Source organism: Ichthyophthirius multifiliis (genome assembly GCF_000220395.1).
Source record: "Ichthyophthirius multifiliis unplaced genomic scaffold scaff_1120509249747, whole genome shotgun sequence".
In the NCBI taxonomy this organism is placed as follows: domain Eukaryota; phylum Ciliophora; class Oligohymenophorea; order Hymenostomatida; genus Ichthyophthirius; species Ichthyophthirius multifiliis.
In genome coordinates this window covers 26,674-46,266 of record NW_004087377.1, presented here as the reverse complement: position 1 = coordinate 46,266, position 19,593 = coordinate 26,674, and the positions used below count along the sequence as shown (strand labels likewise).

General features: G+C 16.0%; 3 protein-coding genes across 3 annotated transcripts, besides 52 other annotated features; 1 reads left to right on the top strand and 2 right to left on the bottom strand. All coding sequences in view use genetic code 6, as the record gives it.

Annotated features, from left to right (window-relative positions):
- Positions 1-60: 60 nt before the first annotated feature.
- Positions 61-110: a microsatellite.
- Positions 111-139: 29 nt separating this feature from the next.
- Positions 140-208: a microsatellite.
- Positions 164-215: a microsatellite.
- Positions 179-251: a microsatellite.
- Positions 186-267: a microsatellite.
- Positions 268-446: 179 nt separating this feature from the next.
- Positions 447-523: a microsatellite.
- Positions 473-578: a microsatellite.
- Positions 484-550: a microsatellite.
- Positions 485-630: a microsatellite.
- Positions 631-698: 68 nt separating this feature from the next.
- Positions 699-738: a microsatellite.
- Positions 709-747: a microsatellite.
- Positions 748-1,303: 556 nt separating this feature from the next.
- Positions 1,304-1,343: a microsatellite.
- A 36-nt stretch (positions 1,344-1,379) lies between these two features.
- Positions 1,380-4,614, bottom strand: IMG5_028960 (hypothetical protein; the record flags this gene model as incomplete). Its single annotated transcript, XM_004039234.1, has 4 exons — positions 1,380-2,642; positions 2,690-3,669; positions 3,721-3,849; positions 3,939-4,614. The coding sequence occupies 4 exons, from the start codon at positions 4,612-4,614 to the stop codon at positions 1,380-1,382; spliced, it is 3,048 nt and encodes a 1,015-aa protein (XP_004039282.1).
- A 99-nt stretch (positions 4,615-4,713) lies between these two features.
- Positions 4,714-4,763: a microsatellite.
- Positions 4,744-4,819: a microsatellite.
- Positions 4,820-4,923: 104 nt separating this feature from the next.
- Positions 4,924-4,999: a microsatellite.
- Positions 4,925-5,001: a microsatellite.
- Positions 4,938-5,013: a microsatellite.
- Positions 4,941-4,977: a microsatellite.
- Positions 5,014-6,925: 1,912 nt separating the features above from the next.
- Positions 6,926-6,963: a microsatellite.
- Positions 6,964-7,805: 842 nt separating this feature from the next.
- Positions 7,806-7,846: a microsatellite.
- A 13-nt stretch (positions 7,847-7,859) lies between these two features.
- Positions 7,860-7,895: a microsatellite.
- Positions 7,874-7,965: a microsatellite.
- A 287-nt stretch (positions 7,966-8,252) lies between these two features.
- Positions 8,253-8,292: a microsatellite.
- Positions 8,293-8,826: 534 nt separating this feature from the next.
- Positions 8,827-8,905: a microsatellite.
- Positions 8,906-9,185: 280 nt separating this feature from the next.
- IMG5_028950 (protein kinase domain protein) lies at positions 9,186-10,984 on the top strand (the record flags this gene model as incomplete). Its single annotated transcript, XM_004039233.1, has 5 exons — positions 9,186-9,456; positions 9,637-9,818; positions 9,911-10,153; positions 10,375-10,530; positions 10,949-10,984. 5 exons carry the CDS (start codon positions 9,186-9,188, stop codon positions 10,982-10,984), a joined length of 888 nt encoding a protein of 295 aa, XP_004039281.1.
- Positions 10,540-10,598: a microsatellite.
- Positions 10,629-10,669: a microsatellite.
- Positions 10,658-10,693: a microsatellite.
- A 1,016-nt stretch (positions 10,985-12,000) lies between the features above and the next one.
- Positions 12,001-12,942, bottom strand: IMG5_028940 (hypothetical protein; the record flags this gene model as incomplete). The annotated part of the gene is made up of 3 exons (XM_004039232.1): positions 12,001-12,461; positions 12,577-12,729; positions 12,849-12,942. The coding sequence occupies 3 exons, from the start codon at positions 12,940-12,942 to the stop codon at positions 12,001-12,003; spliced, it is 708 nt and encodes a 235-aa protein (XP_004039280.1).
- Positions 12,501-12,547: a microsatellite.
- Positions 12,542-12,575: a microsatellite.
- Positions 12,943-14,064: 1,122 nt separating the features above from the next.
- Positions 14,065-14,096: a microsatellite.
- Positions 14,097-15,905: 1,809 nt separating this feature from the next.
- Positions 15,906-15,960: a microsatellite.
- Positions 15,961-16,559: 599 nt separating this feature from the next.
- Positions 16,560-16,605: a microsatellite.
- Positions 16,606-17,940: 1,335 nt separating this feature from the next.
- Positions 17,941-17,971: a microsatellite.
- Positions 17,941-17,972: a microsatellite.
- Positions 17,941-17,973: a microsatellite.
- A 58-nt stretch (positions 17,974-18,031) lies between these two features.
- Positions 18,032-18,072: a microsatellite.
- Positions 18,073-18,180: 108 nt separating this feature from the next.
- Positions 18,181-18,238: a microsatellite.
- Positions 18,186-18,314: a microsatellite.
- Positions 18,193-18,238: a microsatellite.
- Positions 18,269-18,317: a microsatellite.
- Positions 18,273-18,322: a microsatellite.
- Positions 18,279-18,314: a microsatellite.
- A 4-nt stretch (positions 18,323-18,326) lies between the features above and the next one.
- Positions 18,327-18,401: a microsatellite.
- A 47-nt stretch (positions 18,402-18,448) lies between these two features.
- Positions 18,449-18,509: a microsatellite.
- Positions 18,449-18,512: a microsatellite.
- Positions 18,451-18,489: a microsatellite.
- Positions 18,457-18,531: a microsatellite.
- Positions 18,474-18,534: a microsatellite.
- Positions 18,535-18,668: 134 nt separating this feature from the next.
- Positions 18,669-18,726: a microsatellite.
- Positions 18,727-19,535: 809 nt separating this feature from the next.
- Positions 19,536-19,593: part of a microsatellite that runs on past the window's edge.
- Positions 19,582-19,593: part of a microsatellite that runs on past the window's edge.
- Positions 19,583-19,593: part of a microsatellite that runs on past the window's edge.

Below are 19,593 nucleotides of genomic sequence, written 5' to 3'. Positions count from 1 at the left end.
ATATACAAATAGATATTTTTTTAAAAAAATTAATTTTTTAATATTTATATTATAATATATAATATAAAATAATATAAAAAAAATATTAAAAAAGTAAAAAAAAAAATTAACTGTAATATAATATAAATATGAGAATGTTTAAAAAATAATATTTATTTTACTAATATAAAATAAATAAAAAATATATATATTATATATATATAAAATATATATAATATAATTATAACAATATTTATTTTATAATATATAAATTTAATATATAATATAAATTTAATAAAAATAAAATAATAAAAATGATTAACTAATGTTTTTTAAAAAATATCTTAATAAATTTATTAGAAAATTTTATAAAATTCTTATTATTGTTCAAATAAACTTATAAAATATAATATATGATATTTTATTTATAATATATATTAATTAATATTTATTTTTAATAAACTAGATATATTTAGTTTTTTATTCATATATATTTACATTTTTTTTTTAAATTTTTTTATATTTTTTTTTTTATATATTTTTAATTCTTTAATAATTTTTTTAATATTTTTTTTACATCATCTTTTAATTTTTTTTTTTTTATATTTTATATTTTTTCTTTTACTTTAAACTTCTTTTTAATATATTTTTATATCTAAACTATTTAATTTTTTTTTAATAGGTTTAAAAAAATTAATTACAACATTTTTTAAATGTATATTTTTTTACTTTTTAATTTCAATTTTTTTATTTTAATTTTTTTTATTTATTTATTCTAATGGAATAATAAGAACGATATAAATATTTTAGTTATCATTATCTTCTTTGTTAATATTTAAATTTTTTCATCAAATCATATAATTTTAAAAAATATATTTTGAAATAAATTCTTTATTTTTATTAAACTGATCGATTTAAAATATAATATATAATTTTAATAAAAAATGTATTTAAATGATTATTTTGAAATTATAATAAAATATATAAAATCTTTCATTTTCTTTAAAAGATATAAACTATTTATAAAAAAAAAATATTATATTTTGAATTAAATATATTTCACTTTTTATAAATTATAGAATAAATTCATTTATTTTTAATTTCTTATAAGAAAATAAAATTTTAATATATTAAATATATAAAAAAAAAATATTATAATTTAATAAATTAATTAATTAAAATACGCAAATATTTAAAATAAATACATATATAATAAAATATATATTTTTTTTTATTCTTAATAAAACATTATCATGATTTTATAAAACATTATCTTGATATATTTTTTTGATTTACATTTTGAATAATTAAAAATTATTTTTTATAAATTAATTTATAATATTAAATAATTTACTAAAATTAAAAAAAAGTAATAATTATATTTAATTTTAAAAAAATAATCAAATAGCAATAGTTTTCATTCTGTTTGAGCTTTTTTTCCTTAGTAATGATGAAAAAGACTAATCCATATCTTTCACATCCATCTCATCTTCCCTTAGTAAATTAATTCTTTCAAAAACATGATTTGGTATAATTTTGATAATTACACCTACCAAAAGCGATCCACATCCAATAAAAATGCAAACAAAATGTTATCCTAAAGAAATACTAGACACTCCAACGTATCTTCCTCCGGTTTACACGAGCATAATTTATACAAAAAATGTAATTCCAATAATAACCCAGAAAATATAATTATTTAGTAATTTATCAAAAATATTGATTTCCTATTTTAATAATTTTCTCGCATTAAATTCATTAAACACTTAAAGCATAACAAAGCATTAAAAGAAAATCGAAAAATGTACAGCCTAACTTTCCACATAAAATTTCATTTAAAAAGAATTCGGAATTCCTAACCATTCAGGGAACTTAAATAACACTACACTAAGTATTATTATCTAATATATGCTCTAGCCAATTATATTCCTCCACATGTTTCCAGTCACAATCTTATCATTTATTCCATAAGGTTTTCTATTAAGTAAAGAATCACATGGTGGATCAGTTGAAAGAGCCAAAGAAGCAAATGTGTCCATAATAATATTCACCCAAAGCATTTATATTGAATTCAAAGGACTCTTTTTCAATACTACAGCTCCCATAAACGACATAAATAAAGCCACAATATTCACTGTTAGCTAGAATTAAATAAACTTCCTAATCGAATCATAAATATTCCTCCCAAATTTACATGCAGTGACAATAGAAGCGAAATTATCGTCCAACAAAATTATATCAGCAGCATCTTTAGATACTTCTGTTCCTGCTATTCCCATTGCAAATCCAACATTAGCTTTTTTTAACGCCGGAGCATCGTTTGTACCATCTCCTGTCACAGCGACTATATTTCCTAACTCAATCAAACCCGTTACAAGTATATATTTATCATCAGGAGAACTACGGGCAAGTACTCGAAGCTCTTTTGCAATAGCTTTGAATGCGTCTAAGTTTCTAACTTTTGGTTCTCCCTTTTCTTAAATCGATTTTCCTTGAGGATTTTCGTATACTAGGCCTCCGACTAACTCTCGAAATTTTTTACCTTCAAGTACTTCAAAGCCTAGTTATTTTGATTATTTTTATAAACTGATTTCACTTTTTTCTTTTATTATTTTATCTTCTAATATTCCTGCATCTTAGGCTATAGCAATAGCTGTATTCAACTTATTTTTTTTAATATAAACAAAAATTATATATGTATTTTTTATACATTATCTCCTGTACACATTCTTACTATAATACCTGCATTTTTACATTTTTTTATACTATCTCGAATTTCGGGTCTTAAAGGGTCTTTTATACCTGCAATAGAAATAAGAATGAGATCCTAAGTGAGTTCGTTTTCATTTAATTAATTAATGTTTTAATTAAAAGGTATATCTTTATATGCTAAAGTAATAGTCCTTAAAGACTTTTCAGCATATTAAATAATAATCTCGTTATTAATGATTTCTTTTTTATTTTATGATATTTATGTAACCCCATTTTGTAATAAAATAAATGAACATTTTTCGAGAATTTGCTCACAAGCCCCTTTAACATATACTCTAGCAAGATTTTCATTTACTTTAATTATAGTAATCATTTATTTTCTTTAAGAAGAAAAAGGTAAAACTTTTAAAATAATTTCCCTTTATCTTTCAATTTAATAATCAAATCCAAAATCTTATACAATCTAAAGCAATGCACATTCAGTTTTATTTCCAATTTAAGTTAATTTATTATCATACTAATTTTTTTGAGGATTAGCAGTAGAATTTACACACACACTCTATACAAAAATCTCAATTATATTTTTAGGAAAATATTTATATTCAAAATATTAACTTCCATAATGCTTATCATTAATATACATATGATGCACCTTCATTAAATTTTAAGTAAGAGTTCCTGTTTTATCACTACAAATATTATTAGCGTTCCCCATAATCTCACAACTAGCTAATTATTTGACCAAATTTTTCTCGTCTTTCATTTTATTTACAGAAAAAGCCAATGCAATTGTAACAGCTAAAGGAAGCCCTTCAGGAACTGCTACAACTACAATAGTAACTCCAATCATGAATATTTTTAAAATATCTTATAATGTTTTTACACATCCAATACAATGTATACCCCTTATCATATCTATTATTAAATTTATTAGCAAAGCACTCATTGTTAATATAGCTACTCCTGTACCTACTTTTCCTTTAAAAATAAAAAACAATATTTTAAACTTATTTTTTTTTAATAAAAAACCTATTTATTCAGCTATAGTTTCTAATTTTTATTATAAAGGAGTAGGTGGCTATTATTCTTCTAATTTTTCTTTAAGTTTTCCTAATTAAGTATTAACTCCGACAGCACAAACAAGCATTTTTCCTTAACCTTTTATCATACATAAAAAAATAAAAATATGTATAATTTTTTTATTTTTTAAAATAAAAAAAAGCATTTTAAAAAAACCTTAAATTTACCATCCATAATTTTAGAACCACTTATAAGAAAGGGATTTATATTTTAAGATTTCTGGTTTTTATCAATTTAATTTTTCGTAATCAAATCAGATTCTCCTGTTATAGAAGATTCGTCAATTTATAATTCATTTCCTTCCACAAAAATACCATCTACAGGTAAAATATCTCCGATTTCTAAATTTAAAATATCGCCAACAAGAATTTTATTTGGATTTAAATAAATTGTTTATTCATTTCTTCTCACATGAACTTTTATATCATCTTTTTTTTCTGTTAATTTCTAGAATTGCAATTCTTTCATATAATTATTTCCTGCACTTATAGATACAATAATACATATTGCTAAAATTATTGTGAATCCTTCTATCCATCCTTTTACGATACCTTCATCTATGATTCCTACTATTGTACTTACTATACTGGCACCTACAAGTATTTATAACATTAAATCTTCAAAACATTCAATTATTAATTCAATCATTTTTTTTGGAGGCCTTCTTAGATATTCATTTTTGCCAAAATACTTTATTCTTTAGTTTAATTCTTATTGATTTCGTGTGCTTATTCCTTTTTTTATGTCGGTCTTTAAATCATTTTATAATTTGGTTATTCCACCTAATTAATTTTCCAATATTTTAATTGATTCGTTTTATTAAATATTATCTGGAACGAACATTTGTGATATTATTTCATTATCAATCTAAAACATTTTTTTTATTGATTATTTATTATTTTAATTTTTGTTTTATCTTTTTTGTTTTTGAATTAAATGAATTTTAAAATATAAAATATTTAAACGAATAAATATTTAAAATTATATAATATATGTTATTATTATTTATTTTTAAATATAAAATATTGTTTATTCTTTAATTAAAATTTTCTTTAAAATTTTATTTAATTCATATTATTATTTTATATATAAAAATATATTTATATAACTTAAAAAATTTATTAATTCATTTAAATTTTTTTTAAAAATTTCATTTAATAAATATATATTATTTTTTATTTTATTAATATTTTTTTTTTTTTAATAAATATAATCATTTTTTTTATTTTATGTAATTATTTTAATTTAAAACTTTAATTATAAATATATATTTTAAAAATTTATAAATAATTATGCATTTTTTTATTATTTTGATATAATGCTTTCTGTATTATTAATAATATTTAATTTTATAGATTAAATAATTTATTTAATTTAAAATAAAAATTAAAAAAAATTATAAATCTATAATGTATGAAGAATTTTTTTTTCTTAATATATTTGAAAAAAAATTAAATTAAAATTTATATTTTTTTGACAAAGTTTTAAAAATAGAATACATTTAAGACATTAGGATAAAAAACATTAAATTAAAAAAAAAATTATGTATGTAATTACAATATTTATATGTATTTTTTGATAAATAATTTATTTTTAAAAAATTATTTTTATTTATTTATAATTTTTTTAATTTAATATTATATTCAAATTAATTAAATAATTAAAAATTTCAGATAATTTCATTAATAAATCATCGATTTTTAAATATGAATCTTAAATAAAGCCATTTTTTGTTTTGATATATGTTTATATCAACATTAAATAATAGCAATTCAAATATACTACTAATACATTTAAAATTACAAGAAAAATAAATATTTTCTTTCCTTTTTAAAATGGTTAGAATTCCATAAAAAAAAAAATCAACAATTTAACTTACATTTTGAAGTGATCCTTATTAGAGAAAAGCATTTATTATAATTTCATCCTCAGAGCATTTTAAATAATGGGAGTTATGATACCGTATATTTGCTTATTTACCTTTTTAAAAATTTTTATATTAGTTTTATGGGTTTTAAAGCTTTAATTATTGATTAATGTTAATATAATTTTTTTTTTTTTAATTCCAAGTAAATTTGAAGAGGTAAAACTTACATTTCAAAGCGAAGAACGTGTTTATATTAAAAACAGGAGATTATTTATCAAATACATGAAAAAAATAATGTTTATATTTGTTTTATTTTCTCCATAAATAAAGTTTATTACATAATTGAAAATTTTACTTAAATTTAGATTATTTTTGAATAAATTTAAATAAATACTGACTCTATTTTGGAAGTATGTCCGCTATTATAATTCTTGAATTTATGTTAGAATTAATACTGTAATTGGGAAATGAATTTCGTTAGAGTAATAGGATATTCCGCCTGTTGAGAATGTTAATAAAGCTCATGAGATTTATATAGAAAGTTTAAAAAAACTTTATTTTGAAAAAAATATTAATTTTAATTTTAGTAAAAGTCTGATTTTTGTTATATTGAAATCGAATTTTACATTTTTTTTTAAAAAAATAAAATAAAATATTTTTAGAATTTTTAAGTTTATTATATTATTTTATATTAAAAAAAAAAAAAAATATTTAATATTAAAGTATTTATTTAATAAAATAAATAAAAAAATTATAAAATAAATAATACTTTTTTATATATGAATTAAGAAAAGCTCTTTAAATTTGATTTTGAAATCAACGTCTAAAACTTATATCTTAATATAAATCCTTAAAATATGTTTTATTAAATTTCTTTATTTAAAGGTTTTTAATTTATTTGAATTTTTTTCAAACAAATTAAACAAAACAAAAAAGGAAACAAATTAATTGAAAATAAAAGGATAGTACCATTTAATGTAAAAGGGAATATTTGTTAAATAAATGAATTATTTTAATTTAGACAGGCATTTTAAAAAAGCAAAATAAATTATAATAATGAATTTGTAAAAAAATAAACAAAACATTAAAATAATAAAAAAAAAGGTCGAATTACATATACATACATTTAAAAACTTTGAAAAAGAAGAATGTTAAAAATTAGGAAAATGCTAAATAAACCTATCTAATTTTTTAAATAATCCAAAAAAACTAAGTTATATAACAGATATCTTATAAAACAATTAATAAATAAATGCAGAAATTTAATATGAAATATATTATAAACTGTAAAAAAATATATAATAAAAAGAATATTAAAAAAAAAAAAGTTGTGAAAATTCAGTATAAAATTCATTTATATTTGATTGTTATGATTATTAAATAATGTATAATGAAAAAAATTCTCGTAAAAAAGCAACTGGTAGTATAAGTGAAAATATTTAAAAGCCTAAATAATATACAAAAAATAAAGAAATGGACATAAATGCTTATTTACTAACTCCAAAAAGTAAAATATCAAATAAATAAGTAAATACACCAAATCGTGTATCAAACTCTTCTCAAAAAACTCCTAAAGATAATTAATATAGAGAAAAAAGTTAAGGAAAGAATAATTATAAAACTATAAAATAAATATAAGATTCGAAAAGCAAAATTATATAAGAAAAACAAGCCTATAATAAAATTAATTATTAATCTGATAGTTTATAAAAATAATCTTTATCTTAAAAGCTTAATTAATTAGCAAATTTTAGTACTTCACCTTATCGTAATCAAGATGATAAAAATAAATATAATATTGATTCTGTTATTAATAATTATATAAATAATTATTAAGAAAATAGCCCTTCAAAATACTTTTAAGATGCAACATAAGTTATAAAAGAAGAAGATCAAGAAAACGTTGAAGGAATTATGAACTAAATAAATGATAAAGTAAAAAGAAGTGAGAATAATTATTATTCAGATATGAATAGTTAAATGGATTTTAATTAAGAATCTAAAAACGGAAATGAAAATAATTTCTAAATTGATGAAAATAATATTTAATTTAGAAAAATAAACACATAATATGAATAAAATATTTAATAAAATATAAGTAATAGAGTACAAAATTAAAATATATATTAATATACCAATTAAAATACAAATGATGATATAAAAGAAAAAAATAAATAATAAAAATAAAATTAAATAAATAAATAAAATGCATTTGATGTAATATATATAATTAAATATTTATATATATATAAATATTATTTTATATGTATTTATATATTATTATATATATATTTTGCATATGTATTTATATATTATTTATTATATAAATATATTTTTATTTTTTGTTTTAAAAAAAAGAATTAAGAATAAATTTCATAGAGAGAACAATAAATTGTTATTTTAACAGAAACCAATATATGTTTATAATAAAAAATATAAGAAATAACTGAGTTATATGAATAAAAAGTAAAAAATTTAGAAAATCAAAATTAAGAATTAAATTCTAAATTAAATTATATAGAATAATATTACAACCTATATGAAGCAAATGATAATAAAGCAAACGAGTTACATTTAAAATAAATATAATAATAGTATAAATTAGAAATGGAATAAGTAAAAGAACTATAAAAAAGTGAAATAGAACTAAAAAATTAAATTTAAAAACTTAAAGAAGAATTAGAAATATAAAAAAATGAAAAATATGGTTTTGATAAATTAGAATAATTTTCAAGTTTAATAAAAGATGAAAAAGAATTAGATTATATATTAGATTTATAATAATAATAAATAAAATCATTAAAAATAGATATAATTAATAAATTATAAAATTTTATGTAAAACTAATAAATTTAAAATAATGAAAGATAATAAAATAAAATTATTTAAAATTTTAATTAAATATAGGAATTATTTAATTAAAATCAGGTAAATTTATAATTAATTTTTGGTTAATTTTTTAAAAAGGATTACTTCTTAAAATATAATTAAGAAATGAAAAAGATGTAAAATTTATTAAACTTCTATGTATAGAAAATAAAATAACTAGAAACATAAAATGAAGAATTATAATAATCAGTAATATTTTCAAAACAAGATTTAGGAGAAACATTGAATGTTGTATTAGCTTTAGGGGGATAAAAAATTATTGATTTTGTAGAAAGAAAATTAACTTTTTAAGAAAGATGAAATATATAAATATATAAATATATAAATATATAAAAAAATAAATATATAAATATATAAATATATAATTATAAATATATATTTTATATATTTTATATAATGATTATAATTTTTTTTTTTTTTTTTATAAAAATTATTTATAAATTTTTACGTTTTTGCATTTAAATCATAATCAAGTATTTTAATTATATAAATTTTATATTCTTTATATAAAATAAATTTAAATTAAAAAAAATATGATTTCTGACTGAAATATAATAATATATATATTATTTTAATAATATATAAACTTACTTTTTTACTTATTAACAAAACATTAAATTTTCCCACTAATTATAAATTAAATATAATAAAAAAATATATGCAATAATAAAAAGCTATAGAAAATTATATTCTTTAAGAAATAATATATCAAGGTAGTCAAAGTACAGTTTACAAGGGATATAATTTATTAAAAAACGATCTTGTAGTAATAAAAGAAATTTCTCGTTAATTAATTTTAGAATATGATAATTTAGACGAATGTATAAAGAACGAAATAGAAGTTTTAACAAACATAAGTAACCCTTACATAGTGGAATTTATAGAAATGCTAAAAACTGATAATAATATTTATTTCATTTATGAATATTGTAATTAAGGAAATTTGAAATAATTATTAGATAGTAAAGGCGGACATCTATTAGAAAAAGAGGCAATGTATTATTTTAAATAAATAATTTAGGGATTTTATTCAATAGTATAAAACAATACAATACACAGAGATATAAAACCAATGAATATTCTTATACACAATAATAATATAAAAATAGCAGATTTCGGATTTTGCAAAAGACTTGATAGATTAAGTGATAGGACTGATACTTTAGTAGGGACACCGAATTATACAGCACCTGAAATTTTACTTGGGAAATAATATTCAATGAAAGTTGATATATGGTCTTTAGGTTGTGTATTGTATGTTATGTTATTTGGAAAGAAATTATATGATGATGTTTTTTTATATATAAATAATATATAAATATATATATATATATTTTATATATTTATTTAAAAATTAATTTTAAATAATTAATAATATTTTAGGGTGATATTGCCAAATTAATTAAAATATAAGAAATTTAAAATATTTAAATCCCTTCTGATATATATGTTAGTGAATAGACAATAAATCTTTTAAAAAGAATGGTTGAAAAAGATGAAAATAAAAGAATTGGATGGTAAGATTTATTCGATTTAATACTTACTAAAGAAGATATAGAAAAACTAAATTAACATTAACTTAAATATAGCATTGATGAAATTATGAGTCCTGAAAAAAATAGTATTGTATAAAATGATTAGATATAAATTCTTAATATTTTATTAAACGAAAAAATAAACTAATTTTTTACCACTAATTACTGGAGTAAATTCTTAGATTAGATTTAACTTAAGAAACACCATTGATTGCTTTTTTATTATCTAAAAAAATATATAATTTTAACACTTTTTTAAATAAAAATATTGTAACTAATTTTATTTTAAAATCTTATATATTTTAAAAAAAGGTTTAAAATTTAAATATATAAACAATAAGTGGTTTAAAAGGGCTTAATTTTGATATTTATGAATTCAAAAATACATTTATTTATGAATCATTTAGTTCATTAATAGTAAAAGAATATAACCATTCAAAAAGGTTAGTGTAAACAATGAAAGAAGATGTAAAATAAATATATAAATATATATATATATATATATATATATATATATATATATATATTTTATATATTAAATATCAATATAAAGCTTATTTTATGTCAAGGATTATAAAAATATTAAAAGGATATATAAATATATTAAGAAATTAAAGATATTAATAAATTAGATTAAAAGGTATACACAAATAAAATATTAGAATATGTTGAATAAGTATTGAATTTTTAAAAATAATTATATTTAGATGTTGGTTAAAGTTAGATTTGGTTATAACATATTTTTTAAATATTAGATTCTTTAGAAATAGATTTCCTTTTTAAAAATCAAATTGTTTTAGGTGAAACTAATTTCTTTTAATAAAAATATTTTTAATAGTTCAATAATTTTTCTTAAATAGATCTTATTAATATTATTAACATAAAGTTTTAAAATGAAGTTTAAAAAAATAATATATAATGAATAAAATTACACAAATTTTTATATTTTTAAAAAATAATTATATATATTATAATATATTTTATTAATATCATTTTTTTTAAAAACTTTTGATTCCTAAATTAGCCAATTTATCTGCTTATTCATTCTATTCTCTTGAAATTTTATTAAAATTACAAATAAAAAAGTTCTTTAAAAGTTAATTGCATTCATTATTATATTACATTAAAATCTTATTTAAAATTACATATTCTTTGCTCATTTATTTAATAACAAGTAATGAATCCCCTTAAACATTTAAATATTTAATTCCTAAAATAGAACATGTTTTTAACCCATACATAAGTGCAATATATTCCGCTTAATTATTTGTTTTATATCCCAAATTATTATAATCTTAATATATTTTTTTCTTTTAATCATATATTAAATATCCAAAACCACTTGGACCTGGATTTCCTTTACAAGCTCCATCGAAAAATAAAAAATATTAATTTTAAGGGACTATTTATTTTGAAAGATATTCTAACACTTAATAATTATTATTATTATAATATTTATATATATCAAATTTAGTGAATTTATTTTCATTTTATTATGTTTCTTCTTTTTATACTTAAGCTTATTCTTAGATTTTTTCTTTTATTTCTTCTTCTATTTTATTTTCTTAGTTTTATATTACTGCTTAATTTTAAGAATCAAGTTTACTTATGAAAAAATTTACTTCATACTCATTTTAAAATGTTTTTACCTCATGTTAAGGTATTTATTTTATGTATTTATCTAAAGTCTTCTTTGTTTTAATAATTTTATATTTTGCTTCATTATTGGTTTGTTTATATAAAAATAAAAATATTGATTTAATTGGTTTGTTCATATTTTATTTTAACAAAAATATTAAAAAGAAAAAAAAGATTTTTTTATTTTTATTTTATTTTTCGAAAAAAAAATAATAAAATATATATATATATATATATATAAAATTTTTTATCTAAATAAAAAAAAAATATTCACTATTCTTATTTTTTTTTAAAAAAAATTCACCTTTAGTTATTACGATTTTATTTGTCTATAATTGATAAAATCAATTCATTAATTTCATGAAAATGCTCTAAATTTTAATCATAAATACTTATAGCTAAATTATTAATGTATTCGTTTTTTGTTAAGTTAATATTAGTTTAAATACTCAAGCTTTTCAGAATTCCAATACAATTATATATAATATTATTTAGTTTATTATAACCATTTTTTTAGTAATTTATTTCTAATTATTATTTATATTCATTACCTTTTTCAAAAATTATTTATTTTTCTAATTTTTACAAAATAATCTAAACACTTTGAGAAATATTTAGCTCTATAATTTTGTTTTATTAAATTTAAAATTATTTGATTTCATCAACTAAAGTTTAATTGACATTATTAGATATTTATTTTTATAAATAATCAATCGGAAATTATATAATATTATCAAAATTATCAATGATTTAAGATTAGTCTGATTTGGAATAAAATAAAATATAAAATAAATTAATAAATATATATATATATATATATAAATATATATATATATATATATTTATAATTTTTTTTATTATTATTTTTATTATTACTATAATGTTTTAGTCCATTTAATCTAAATTTAACTATAGTTTTTTTTAAAACATTATCTAAAAGGTTTATTTATAATCCAACCCATCCATAGTTTTAATAAAACGAATTTTCTTGAAGCAAATTTTTATTTTCTTAAACTTAATTATTAAACTCTTTTAATTATAAAATTAATTTTTATTTTCTTTTATTATTTTTAAAAAAATTAATAAAAAATATATAATATATGTTTTTTTTATTTATTTAACTTTTATTTCTTTTATTTATTTATTACCTTTCTAATAATTTAATTAAAAATGACATTGAAAAAAAATCTAAATCTTCCATAATTTAATTATTCTGTTCTTACTCAATAGAACATTGAGCATTATTTATATTATTTTCTTCTTAATTATTTCCTCTTTTTTATATATATTTTAACATTATATGTTTATATTTATTTTATTATATTATTTAACATTATCATTATTCTAATATCATTTTCTTTATAAATTTACTAATCATTATTATTATTAAATTTAATATAAATCGACTCGCCATTAATTTTTAGAATCTAGCCTTAATGAAAATGTTTACAAACAGGATTAAATGCTAAAATATTTTATCCGATTTTCAAATTTTACTAATCTTATTTTTTTGCATTATTTTAGTTCTATAAATATTTCATATTTTTTTTATTTTTTATTAATAAAATAAAAATACTCTAAATTATTTTCTACACTCTTCTAGTTTATGTCTTTCGTTTCTTAAAAATAAATTTGAGAATCTACGTTATTTTCCAATTGATTTTCTTATAAAATTCCATTCTTATTTAGTAATTTTTTTTTATATTAATTATACTTCATGTAATAAATTTTATAGTTCGTTTTAAGCAAAATAATTTTTATCGATATAATTATAAAAAAATTCACTTTAAAAAATATGTATACTCTATTTAAATTATTATTAATAAAAATATTAAAATGTAAGTTATACTTTTATATTAATTTTATTTTTTTCTTATAAAAAACTATTGTAACAGTTTTCTTCGAAATAATTAATTCTTGCTTGAATATTATTTTATAAATTAAAAATATATTTCCTTTTATCAAACTATTTATTATTAATTTTTTATTAAATTAAAGGTTTTTATATTTTATCATTTATTTATTTTTGTTTCTTAATTGGTAGAAAATTTTAATATTCTAATTATTTTTATTAAAGTTAAATTTTAAATTCGGTCTTGTCTTCTTATTTTTTATCCAAATTTTTATAATAATCAGCCATAATGTTCTCAAGTAAAATTCCATTAATATCTTTATTTAAATTAAGTATATTTTTATTCTAATAAAAATATTTTTATAAAAAATATATAGAAAAATATTTCCTTACTTAAAGATATACACTTATTAAATTAATTATTGATCTTTCATATCCATTTTCTGAAAGACATGATTACATTTCTTCTAGTTTGTCCAATTAATATTATCTAAAATCTATTTATAGTGAGTAAAAAAAAAAAAAAAAAAAAAAAAAAAAAAAATTATTTATTTTATATGATAATACTATAAATAATAACATTATAAAAATATGTCTAACTCTTCTATTTTCCAACGAGGACCAAGTTCATATTTTTCTTTATTTAAATATCATTTTTTATTAAGATTTATTAATTTAATTTATTATAAATATAATGTATTTTACTAGTTTTTTCTAAATGTTATATAATCTTTTTATAATCAGGCATTTTCTTTTTAATAATTTTAATTTTAAATAGATAATTAATAATATATAAAATATTTTTTTGAAAAAGGATACCTTTTTTTTAAATATTTAATTACAAAATATAAATTTTATTTTATTTTTAATTATAAATTAGTGTTACTTTTTTTTTTTAAAAAAAAAAAAAAAATTTAAATAAAAAATATTTTAATATTAATAATAATTTATTTTTTTTTATTTAAAAAAAAAAAAAAAAATTAATTTAAAATAAAGCAAAAATAAAAGAAAAATAAATGTCCAAAAACGAATATTTTAAAAATAACTATATATAAAAAACAAATAAAAATTCCAAAATACTAGCATTAATAACTATAGACATAGGAAATGGTGAAACAGATTAAATAAAAATCACCAAAAATTCCAAAATATCCGAAAAAGCCCAAGAATTTTGTGAAAAACACGACTTAGACAGTGAATGTATTGAATATATATCTTAAACAATAAAACAATAACTAAAAAAAGTCCATAAAAAAAGAAAATTATAATAAGAAAAAATCGAAAATACATCCGTTTTAGAAGACTGTAAAAAAAACAATCACCAGCAATCACTAAGCTCATAAAGAATAAAAACAACTGAAAAGCCATAAATACTATAAGAGCATTTTTTAGAATAACAAAAGGAAAATATAAGTATTTCTCCAAATAATGAAAATATCCAAAATGGGAATGAAAGAAGAAAAGTAATTAATTAAATTCTCCAAAAATTAAAATTAGAAAAGGAATAATATTAAAAAAAGCAATAAGAAAACATCCAAAATAATATAAACTATAATTTAAATAATAATAATAATAAAAATTAATAAGAATAAGAAACATACGAAAAATGGACATAAATGATAAACAATAAACAAAACATAAAAAAAAATACAAAGAAACCTAAAAAAATATAATATTAAGCACATGAAAAACTATATTAAATAGGTGTGGAATAAAAAATGAGGAAAGAAAAATAAATATAAGATTATTAAAAAAAAAAACTCGAAAGGGAAAAGTAAGAAAACACTTTTAGGCCTAATATATCAAATTATTCAAAAACCTTAAAATTAAAAGAAGATATAAAACTTGAAGATTATCTAATCATGTAAGGTAAAAAAAACTAAGAAAGAAAAGCAATTGCACAACTCTTAAAAGAAGAAGAAATCTAAAAAGAATGCTAATTTAAACCTACCTTATCGAAAGTTAGTGAAATTATTGCATGTTAATTGAGATCCAAAAGTAACAATGTAAGTAATAATATACATGAAAAACTCTATGTGTAAGGAATGGTGGATAAAATTAATAAAGAAGAGTGGAATTAATAATAATTTAATATTTAATATCCTTTTTAGCCTGATATAGGAATATAAATAGATCGAAATATAAGTAAAAATGACTAATAAGATACTGTAAATAGATTATATAAAGAAAAATTTATTAAAAACTAAAAAATTTAATAAAATATATAAAATAATATCAAAGATAAAAATACAGGTTAGAAATTATTTTAGCCTTAAATTACAAAAGATTTAATTTATCAAAAAGTTTCTTAAAAAATAGATATATAAGATTAATAATTATGTAAATAATTAAAATATATCTATATATATATATAAATATATATATATATATATATATATATATATATAGAATAATAATTATGTGAAAATATAATAAATAATACAAGAAAATGTAGATAATAAATAAATTCAACATAAAACAGGTCATATACTCCTGTAAAAAGAAGAACAAATCATCAACCTATAATAACTCCTTTAAGAAGTCAAATAAATTTTGAAATTTCGGGTCTGGGTTCTCAATCTTAAATGAATATTACGAATGTTTAACTATAGAGTTATTCGAATATTAGTCATATAAAAGTTAATAATAATAAATAAGGAATAAGTGAGTAGAAATTTTATATCAAATTAAAAGAATTATTTAATTATTTTGATAGTGATAAAAATGGGATTATTAATTCATAAAATATTGATATATCAGAAATCGATAATAATCTTTTGGAAATTATTAAAAATGTTTTGTTCGAAATCGAAGAATCTAATTAAAATATTAATTTTAATTAGTTTATGAAACTTCTATAAAATAATAATTTAATTCCAAAATTATAAAAAGTAAGATTTTTTTATTATTTTTTATTCAATTTTTTTTTTTTTAAGTTTTATACTGAGAAGTTAGAAAACATTTAAGATATGGATATCACGGAATATGAGTTTTTATAAGAAAACTTATAATAAATTAATAATAATAATAATAATAATAATAATAATAATAATGCTAATTAAAGTATTGAAGAAGAAAAAATTAATATTTAATTAGAATGTATGAATCAAAATAAAAAGAAAAATTTAGATGATAATAACTCTATATGTAATTTGACTTCAAGATATTAAAATTTAATTAAAAAAAATCAAGAAAAATGAAAATAATTATATATATTTCAAAAAGTTAATAATTAAAAAATTTTATAAATAAAAAAAATAACAGTATTATTTTAAAATCCACACAATTTTTTTTTTTTTTCATAAAAAAAAACAAAAATTAAAAAAAAATCTAATACCCGAAAAATTCCCTTAAATAACGAAAAGCCCAATATTTTTTCCAAAACTATATATGAAACCAGAATATAATGAAAAAAATAGTCCAAAAAATAATCGAAAAAAAACTATAAAAAATACCCGACCTTAAAAATATTACGAAACAAATTATGCCTCTTCAATAATATTAAAAAATATCCCTTAAAATTTAAAATTTCGGCATTAAAAAGTTAAATTTAAGTCTATTACACTTTCTAAATAAGGAAAATATTAAGAAGCCTTAGTTTTGATAAGTAAAACTTTCAAATATGTCAGCACTATCTTTTGAAAATAGTACTTATTTTTAATTTTTAGAGGATAATATATCCCCCTAGAAGGACACATTATGGATAAAGAAATGAACAAAAAAGTATTTTTATAGGAAAATTAAATCTGAAAATATACAAATAATCATTATAAACTACTCAAAGAATTAGTAAACAAAATTCATTTCAATTTTTTAAAAAATAAACAATTTAAATTCTAGATAAAATTTATAAAAGCGAATATATTAAAACTTATGTAGCTAAAAGGATTATTAAACTAAAAAAATAATATTAAATTTTAAAAGGTTTAAACTCTTTCATTTTTCCGAAAACTGACTGTCTAGAAGTTTAGAAATCGCATATTTTTTTCTAAATCATGATATTTTATTTTGTAAATAATAAATTCCTAAACAAAAAAAGAAATTATATGAAAATTTTAATAATAAAAAAAAGTAAAATAAATTCTCATATAATAAATAATTTAGAAGTAAATAATAATTTCTAAAAAGCATTAAAAAATTACTATCATAAAAATAAAAATAAATAACTCTCAAAAAAGGAAAGTTTACAATAAAAATAACAAGTTAATAGTTAAATAAAAATTGAAAGATATGAGTATCAATTTAATCTTAAAAATAAGAAATCCGAATAGAAGAAGCAACAGATTAAATCGATAAATAACAAAAATAAAAAGTTTATAAAATATAATATAAAAATAAAATTTTAAATGAATAAAAAAGTTTATAGATTAAAATGAAAATAATATTTCAAAAAAAAAAAAAAAGAAAAAAAAAAAAAAAAGTCTTAACAAACAATATTTCAAATAATATGAATAAAATAGAAGCTAAAATAAAAAAAGAATAAAAATATAATAATAATATAAAAATAAAATTATATATAATCGTTCAAAAAAAGAAGAAATAGAAAACAAAATTAAATAGTATTTTAAATAAAAATATAAAAGAAAATAATAAAAAAAAGATATGTTGTTAAGGAGAAAATATACATTAAAATTAAAAAAAAAAATATAATAAAAAAGAATATAAAATAAATAAAAATATGAATAATAATTTTATTAAAAAATTAAACATATATAAATAAATATATAAAATTATAAATAAAAAAAAATATATATATAAAAAATTAGTATAAGTAAATATATATATTTTTATATTTATTAATACTTTATTATTATTTCTTATTATTATATGTTTATTATATTTAATTAATTTTTTATTTTAATAAATTAATATTTATATAATAATTCTTTTTAAATCTATTTTTTTTTTATGATTTTTTTTTTTTTTATTATTATTTTATATTATTAATTTTTTTTATTTTACTTTATTAATATTTATTTATTATAAATAGATAAAATAATTATCTCATTAATGCAGAATATATAAATTAATTTATTATAATAATTCTTTTTTTTTTTATTTTATTATTTAATATTGACTCAGAAATTATCATAATTAAAATATCTTATATACCTTTTAAATAAATTTTAATAATAAATTAATATAAAAAATATTAAAAATAAAATAAATAAAAACTTAAATTTAATAAGGAAATGAGTTATAAAGAATGTTCATAGAAATAGTTCTCAAATAAATGTATGGAAAAAGGAAATAAATTATATAAAAAATAAGATAAAACAATTCAAAAATAAAAAAAGAAAAAATACTAGTTAAATATAAACTAATGAATATAATAATAGTAATTGTAATTGTGAATATATTTCTAATGTTAAATATATATGCATCTTTTGTTAAAAGATATAAACTAAATAAATATTGAAAAATAATAAATATGAAACTGTTTTTAAATATGAATATGAAATTGATGAACCATATGTTTTTAAATAAAATATTGATACTGAATATTAGAATGAAGAGTAAAAATAAAAGTAATAATATTACAAAAAAGTTGATAATATAACATAATCGAAAAATTACATAAGAAAAGTATTAAATCATACTACATTTTAATGAATAAAATAAGAATTTATAAAACAGATTATATATATTATATATTAATTTGCTTTTATATATTTTTATTAAAAAAAGTTAATTTATTTATTTTAAAATTAATAATAACTACAAAAGAATTGTTTTTTTTTTTTAATAAAATATAATAAAAAAAAAATTAATAAATAATAAATATTATTTAATGCAAATTTAAAAATAAATATGAATAAATTAATAGTAAAAAAGTTAAAAAAAGATTAAATTTTTAAAAATAACATTTTTAATTATGAAAATTTGTTAATAAAATGTAAATATTTATGCGAACAATAAAAAAATATAATTAATTCTTTAACATGTAAACTAAAATAATATAGAAAATTAACTATATGTATGTTTATTTTATAAAAAAATATAATTATATAGAAAGAATATATAATTATTTAATAAAAATA